Source organism: Sapajus apella, unplaced genomic scaffold (genome assembly GCF_009761245.1).
Source record: "Sapajus apella isolate SASKATOON/1434 unplaced genomic scaffold, GSC_monkey_1.0 scaffold7, whole genome shotgun sequence".
Lineage (NCBI taxonomy): Eukaryota > Metazoa > Chordata > Mammalia > Primates > Cebidae > Sapajus > Sapajus apella.
The window spans coordinates 38920807-38928894 of NW_022436947.1; the positions used below are offsets into that span (position 1 = coordinate 38920807).

Below are 8088 nucleotides of genomic sequence, written 5' to 3' on the forward strand. Positions count from 1 at the left end.
ATCCCAGCACTTTGGGAGGCCAAGGTGGGTGGATCACCTGAGGTCAGGAGTTTGAGACCAGCCTGGGTAACATGGTGAAACCCCATCTCTACTAAAAATACAAAAAAATTAGCTAGGTGTGGTGGTGCATGCCTGTAATCCCAGCTACTCGGGAGGCTGAGGCAGAGGCAGGAGGATTATTTGAACCTGGGAGGGGGAGTTTGCAGTGAGCTGAGATGGTGCCACTGCACTCCAGCCTGGGCAACAGAGCAAGACCCTGTCCCCCAGGGGAAGAAAAAAACCCGTCTCTGGCTCCATGAAACAGGAACTTATTTATTTCAGGTTTTATGGCTAGAGGATTTCCTGGGGTTGCCTGTATGCTGCAGAGAGCATCCTGAACCTTTAGCTAGGAAGAACCCTGTTCTCTGTATGATGTAACCCAGAGTTCTGCCAGACATTCTGTCCCCTTCCCTAGGTGCTTTATCATTTTCTATTACTCAGTGGAAGGTGTTCTTGAGTGATTTGTGGAACCTCTCATGGAAAGGGAAGATACGCTCACCCATGAATGTCAGAAGCTGAAATTAAATTTCAGAATTTATTATTGCAGCAAGCCACCTTTTGCCCTATTAAAAATGCAGGTGAATTAGTATCAAGGCTATGGAGCTACTTATAGCTTCCATCAATGTGGTCTCTGAAGAAGAGCTTAGGACAATGGTGACCCTCCTTTGTCTTTTATTGAGGGGACACCAAGACAGCCCCAGGATGTGAAGTAACACGTCCAGGCTCCCAGAAGTGGCTGACGGCCACAGGCGGGGAAGAGTGAATTTAATAGATGAAGTTTTGGCTCATTAAATTAGAATTTAGAATAATTCAGACAAGGTCTAAGTAGAGATTTACCCACAAGTCCTTTCTTCAGAAAAAGCACTAATTATTAGTACAAATATTATAAAGGAAATTCTTAAACTGAAGAAGCCAAGTGCTCTTCAAGGATTCTTAGCACTCTAGAAGGACTTGTTTAATTCTACAAATAATTAATAAAACCCATTTAAATGTTTTTCATGAGAGAAGATCCTTTGAGACCTTTTTATGTGTCACTACTCTGCTGAAAACACATTTCTTCATTATTAGTGTCAGCTCACTGAGGACCAGAACTATATTTTACCTTCAGTGACTGCAAAGTGTCCTGCACATAGTAGGTGTTCAGTAAATCTGGCTTAGTTGAGGAAATGTTAATTATGTCAATGAATAATATTAATTACAGGATTTGTTCCATATAGAGTACTTGGTAGGAGTATATTGTCTGGAGTTTATTTTTGTATCATTAGAGGGAAGAAAGGATGCACTCAGCGGATCATGGCAAAAAAGATTAATGTGGTGTACTTATAATGTTTACTTGGCAATATTTTTTCTTTCTTTTGAGAAGGGGTCTTGCCCTGTTGCCCAGGCTGGTGTGCTGTGGCATAATCATGGCTCATTGCATTTTCAACCTCCTGTACTCAAGTGATCCTCCTGAATAGCTGGGACCACAGGTGCATGCCACCATGCTTGGCTGTTTTTTTTTTTTTTTTTTTTTTTTTTTTTAAGATACGGTCTCCCTATGTTGCCTTGTGTGGTCTTGAACTCCTAGGCTCAAGCAGTCCTCCTGCCTTGGCCTCCCAAAGTGTTGGGATTACAAGCGTGAGCCACAGTGCCCAGCTGGCAATACATATTCTTAAAGAATAAACAAATGACCATGACTTCTTTTTATCTACATAGAGGCCAGTACTGCTTCACCTCTGCTCTAATATAATTGTTGTAAGTCATTTAAACTTACTGATGAAAGGAAGACTTTTAACTAAACAACTGTTTGGCCCATTCATTTCTTTAGCTATAGTTAATAGCTCAGATCGATCTGTTTCTCCAATTAGCGCAGTTTTATACCTACAAAATGTAAACAATTTCATTTACCAAGTGCTTGTAATCAAGCCAAAGCCTATTATATTAAAGATACGATTAACTTCGAAAATGAAAGTGTAGGCAGAAGTATAATTCACTGATTGGCTGTTTCTTCCCCTTCATGTGGGCATATATGGTGTTAGTTGTCACTGGGCCATTTTCATTGTGAGGTGTCTGCTTCATCCTTTTTAACCCTGCTTGGCCTCCTAAGACCACTCAGACTCCCACTTACAAGGTTTCACTAGGGCTGGTGATACAGGCACCCTCTGCCTAGCACATACCACACTTCCAGACTCCCAGACACAAAGCAGCCTCAATACAAACCAAACCGATTGTACAAACAGTGCAGATACAGTGAGACACTCTTATAATTTACCAAAAGGTTTACATTAGCTTAGAGGATGAGAAATCTCACAATGAAAATGGCCCAGTGACAACTAACACCATATATGCCCACATGAAGGGGAATTGGACTCTCTTCAGTGTTCTATTCATAAAGCCCTGCCCTGTGGCTTTCTAAGAGAATAAACAGGCCAGAACACCAACCCAGACTAAAAAGCATGCTTCTATTATATTTTGCTTTATTCTGATTAACTTTGAACACTAGACATTACCAAGGGAAAGCCTCCATTTTGGTCTGAATTGCTTATGTTGGATTTCTTTTTTCATCTAGCGGTACCTTTATTTACCTTGGCCCTGACTCTGTGTCTCAGTTGATAAATCAAGTGTGTGTTCGTGTTGTACTCTTTGAATGCTAATGAAGGATGCCTGCATTTCAAGGCAGGCAGCTAATCTGTATAATTTATTCCTGTGCAGTTTTACAACCATGATGCATACTTCCTTTTCTCTTAACCTTTGTGGATTTCATTTGAATAGCAATAACCAGGGTGAAGGAGGACACTGCTTTGGATGTATCATCTTTTGATCCTCTTCTCTGTATGACATTGAGATGTGTATCAGGGGAGGGGAACTCACGCTTCCCACTGAGTTTACAATCAACAAATTCTTATCCTTGAGGGCTGGAGTGGAGTTGAAGTATCTATCTCCTGAGCTTGTCTTTCAAGGACTTAACTATGAAAGCAACTCCTCCTTCAAAGCCCTCATCATTTTCCGACTCCCCTTGCAGCTGCTCGACAGCCTCTGTGTGCAGCCACTACTTTCGGGGCGGCATTTGTTGATTTCTGCCTCTGAATTGGCTGAGGTGTCACCTGACATTTAGTCTCTGGGTAATTAGAGATGACATATTTGCAGCATGTTTATTCCTTCCTCCAGCTCACTTGGAGTCACACTGATTTTGTTTAGTCAATGATATGACAGATCGCTTTTGGTATTTTTTCAGTTGTACCTACGCTTATCTCTCAGTCACAGATCACTTTAAGAACTCAGAGCGAGAGTTTTTTATTTCTCTTGACTGAAGCCAGCTTTTTCTTGATGTGTCCAGAAGTCCAGATAAGGGTCTTGCTTCAAAGCTGTCCTGAATTTTGAATCATAAGGGTATCAAAGGGAGGACTCATTGAAATCCTTCCACAGGGAGTAGTTTTCCAAAAAAATCCATTTTCCCATGATTAGGGTGCATTAGGAAAAAGTAGGATTACATTCTTGGCTATATCTACTGGTAAACTCAAGTACTTAATTTTCTTTTTCCATGAGCACTTCCTTTTGTTATTATTTTGCTGTTACCAATTCTGCTGCTGGAGAATTAAAATATACTCTAGTTTATCTTAGACCAAAAGGAAAAATTCTTTTTTTAAACAGAAGCATCAAGTTGGTGAAAGAAGACAAGCAATTCTGTTTCATGATATAGTCTATTTGATGCTGGAAGAATTGTGGTGTTCCTCAGCTGTGGGCACTCCCTGTATGTTGCACTCACTTACGTAGTTCATAGATGTGGCCACTTCTCTGGCTTGCTTCTGGAGCAGAAAAGGTTAACAGAACAGGCCTGAGACTGCTCTCCTTAGAAAGGCCAGCTTTCGAGGGTGGCCACTGGCTGCTGCCTGGAAATATGACTGGTAAATCATCCTCTAAGCTAATGTAAACCTTTTGGTAAATTATAAGAGTGTCTCACTGTATCTGCACTGTTTGTGCAATCGGTTTGGTTTGTATTGAGGCTGCTTTGCGTCTGGGAGTCTGGAAGTGTGGTACGTGCTAGGTAGAGCGTGCCTGCATCAACAGCCCTAGTGAAAACCTTGGGCACTGAGTCTCCAGGGAATTTTCCTGAGCAGCAATGTCACACATATATTGCTGCATTTTTGTTGCTGGATGGAAAGAGTGCTCTGGGTGACACCTCGTGCAAGAGAGAGGGAGCATAAGGAAGCCTGCGTGGATTCCTCCAGACCCCACCTTTGTCTTTTCCCTTGTGAGCCCACCATGTATCTTCACTATATGGCTGTAACAAATCTTAGCTATGAGCACAATTATATTCTGTGCCCCAGGAGGCCTCCCAGAAAATCTCTAAATGTGGAGGTGGTCTTGGGGACTCCTGGACCCCATCTCCCTACCCATCAGTCCTTTGAAATTCCAGAAATATCACGTGATGGACATTATCCTCAAAGATGCTATGATTCTTAATCTTGGTTTCTTTTGCCTAACCATGCATCTTGAAGCTTAGATTTTCCCAGAGAACTAATGTTTGCCTACTTGATGACTACCCTTTTACTTTCCTAAAGGAGACTGCTCTATGCTATAAGTTCTTTCTTGTGTGACATCATATCTAAAGTTATTTTGCAGTCAAAATCCATCTCAATTTAATATCAGAAGTAGCGGACAAGTGCTAATATTACTAACAAGTATGATTTAATGTTACACTTTAGAGGATTTTATTTAGAAGAAATTCTGTGATACTGCTACAGTTAACAGTGTTGATGACTGGGCACTCAAAAGTGTGCCCAGGCCAGGTGCAGTGGCTCATGCCTATAATCTTAGCACTTTGGGAGGCCGAGGAGGGTGGATTGATTTGAAGCCCATGAGTTTGAGACCAGTCTGGGCAACATGGTGAAACCCCATCTCAAAACAAAAACACAAAAAAATTAGCTGGACATTGGTGGCTCACGCCTGTATTCTCAGCTACTTGGGAGGCTGAGGCTGAAGAATCGCTTCAGCCTGGTTAGCGGAGGTTGCAGTGAGATCACACCACTCCACTCCAGTGTGGGCAACCACAGAGACCTTAAAAAAAAAAAAAAAGGTGTGCCCAGATACTTTGGTTAATTTGAGAATTTTACTGTAACCATATATTTTTGGTGATATTAAGAATTAATGAAATAATGTTGACATGATCTTGAATTTTTATCTTGTTCAAAAACCTGTTTCTACTTCTTCATGATAGTTTTAGGTGGCTTCATATTTGTGCATTACAGTGTGAATTATGCCTCAGGTTGATCAGTAGTATGTTCACCTGCTCACTACAGATAAGCAGCTGATGTGGTGGAAGCTGAGAAAGTGTAGACCAATAGTGACTCTACAGAAAAATGAAAAGAGCTCAGGATAGTCATGCTGGTTAGATTCACTTTTTAAAGATAAACTTGTTAGAACAATATTAACTCTATGAAAATGTCTAGGTATAGATAATATTCAGGTCTCACCGTGGAGTGAAGCATACCGTTAAAGGTGGTATGTTTTAGAAGTGATAAAATTTCACAGGTCACTTTGATATTACTGAATCAGTCAATGCTTGAGAGTGCAAAAGGTTATTCTATTCCGAGTTCAGATTCTTTACAAAGGGATTAATGCTGGTACGTTTTAGCAGGATCATACCTGTGCTTATTGATAACATATGTATTTAAAAATATTTTCTTAGATCCAAGCATTAAGGGTGGGAATCTGGGATGAAATATTTCCTTGGGCATAGAGCCAGCCCTACAGAAACTTCTGAATGCTTTTTGACTCACTGTGAGGGCTTGCAAGCTCTCTTTGTGGGCTTTGAGGGATGCATAAGATGCTGGAAACATAATGCATTTAAGGGCCTTTGAGTTTAGCTATTTCAATTAAACTCAGGATATAGATCTGCCCTGCTCAGTAAGGAGATATTAGTCAGTTATTTAGACAATGTATGCAAAAAGAATAATCTGAAACGAAAAAGTGCTCTTTAGACCTTTTTGGGGGGTGGTAGGGAATAGAAGGATATAAGTGAGTCAATTTATCTCTATCAACTTTGAACTCATTATTCAGGTCAGCAGTTAGCTCTTGTTTCCCTAATCTGAACAGGTATTATCTGCACTAGTCTGACATGTCTGTAGGCTTGTCTATTTCTGTCTGTCACTCACTGAGATTATTTTTCAAGACCTCCGCAGGTTTTGGTGCTTTTCATGTAATGACCACCCTGATGTATCTGATACTAGAGCTATGCTGTCAGTGGTGTCTGTAATGGGCTTCTGGAAACAACAAGTTAAAGATGTTTGAAGGCAAATCTGTGAATCAAAATGTGCTTTAGAGCCTTCCTCAAAAGCATATAGAAACACAACACAGGAGTGAATTTTCAGAATAATTTCTAAATGCTAAGGAAATGCAATCATTGCGTGAACTGAAGTTTACATTTTAAACTTCACACCCTGAAGATATGTTGCTTGTCCCTGGCCCCAGTTATGAATCCTTTGAGGTAGTCTGATGCACAAGCAATGTTAGGAAATAAGTGATAAATTACTGTGTACTCAAATGAACAGCAGACAATGAACAGTCAAATTATAAAAGTTCTAATATTGTGGTGATGCTATATCTCCTTGCACACTCAGAGATGCCCTGAAAGGTCCTACATTTCATATTTTAAACATTCCTGAATGGAGGGAGCAACAGAAAGAGTTCACACACATTTATTTCTTGGGCTTAAACATACGTATGTATATGTGCCTATATATGTATATATATATACCTATTGATAGCTAAATATATATTTAGGTAGGAATAGAGAATGGATGTAGTTTTATAAATAAGCATAGGCATTTACAGAAAAAAGAGCAAAAGGGTGAATGAAAACGTGAAACGCACCATATTCTGGGACCTGTCCTGTGCCTCTCTTGAGCAGCAGCCTCACTCTTCTTCCTCCGGATTTGATGAGTTCTATGGCTCTGGCGTGCGTCATGTCCCTTGTGCTTTCCCCGTTGATTTCAATGATTTGATCTCCTACCTGTTGATTGAAGAAAAATTAAGTCAGCCAAAGATGGTTTTACTCAAGTTGCATTGTCAACAGATTTTTAAAAAGCATGTCTAGATGACCTGAGAGCATCTGAACAATTTGGTGGCAGCCTGCTGCTTTTTGGAAAAAAGCTAGTCCCTGGCTGCATCCTGAATCTAATCACCAAACTTTATTTACCTTTACAGAAATGAAAATATCAGACCATGAAGGTTGCGGCCATATGTTACTTATATTTAGCCATTATGGCAGAGACTGTAAACTAGTTAGCATTTTTTTAAAATTAGGGAATATGTCTGATACAGAAATTCAAAATAACCTGGCACTTTTGCTTTGAATCAAGAAGTAAACATTTTAAAGCCTCTTCATTGAATCTGTTGCCAGCTTTTGGCTTAGTGTAGCATCTAATTTAGCATTTTGGATGAATTTATTGGTTTTTGTGCTTCTGAGAATTTTTTGTATATATCATTTAAATTTCCCTGGGTGCTGTTGTGATATTGCCTTCTTTGTAAGCAGTGGTTGGTTGATATTCACATTTGGTGATGAGTTTTCTATCACAGCCTCGTAAATTAAAAATGAGATTCTCCATTCTCCCCACGTGATCGATGCCCTGGTTGAATCCTGGCCATGCTCACACTTGATTGCCAGAAGCTGTCTGGTTAAATACCAATTCCTCCTGAATTGTCAGAAATGCCTGCGTTCCATAAGCAATTCCCTTTTGGCCTTTGTGAATAGATAGTTGAAATAAAAGAGGTTCAACCATGAGCACATCATATAACTCCCACAGTACCATTACTGTCAGGAACCCTTGAATTAAAAAAAATGTCTTGGCCGGGCGCGGTGGCTCAAGCCTGTAATCCCAGCACTTTGGGAGGCCGAGGCGGGTGGATCACGAGGTCAAGAGATCGAGACCATCCTGGTCAACATGGTGAAACCCCGTCTCTACTAAAAATACAAAAAAAATTAGCTGGGCATGGTGGTGTGTGCCTGTAATCCCAGCTACTCAGGAGGCTGAGGCAGGAGAATTGCCTGGGTTCAGGCAATTCTCCTGC

The 8088-nt window shown here is 40.5% G+C and overlaps 1 protein-coding gene across 17 annotated transcripts in view; it reads right to left on the minus strand.

Annotated features, from left to right (window-relative positions):
• MAGI2 (membrane associated guanylate kinase, WW and PDZ domain containing 2) overlaps positions 1–8088 on the minus strand; it is a 1439413-nt gene that overhangs the window by 51670 nt on the left and 1379655 nt on the right. For 16 of the 17 annotated variants that reach the window (XM_032275750.1, XM_032275745.1, XM_032275743.1 and 13 more), the window contains one exon: positions 6892–7030. In XM_032275750.1, coding sequence (XP_032131641.1) covers positions 6892–7030 — 139 coding nt within the window. Of the gene's footprint in view, positions 1–5037; positions 5369–6891; positions 7031–8088 lie in introns of those variants that run through there. The other variant, XM_032275760.1, reaches the window with a different exon arrangement.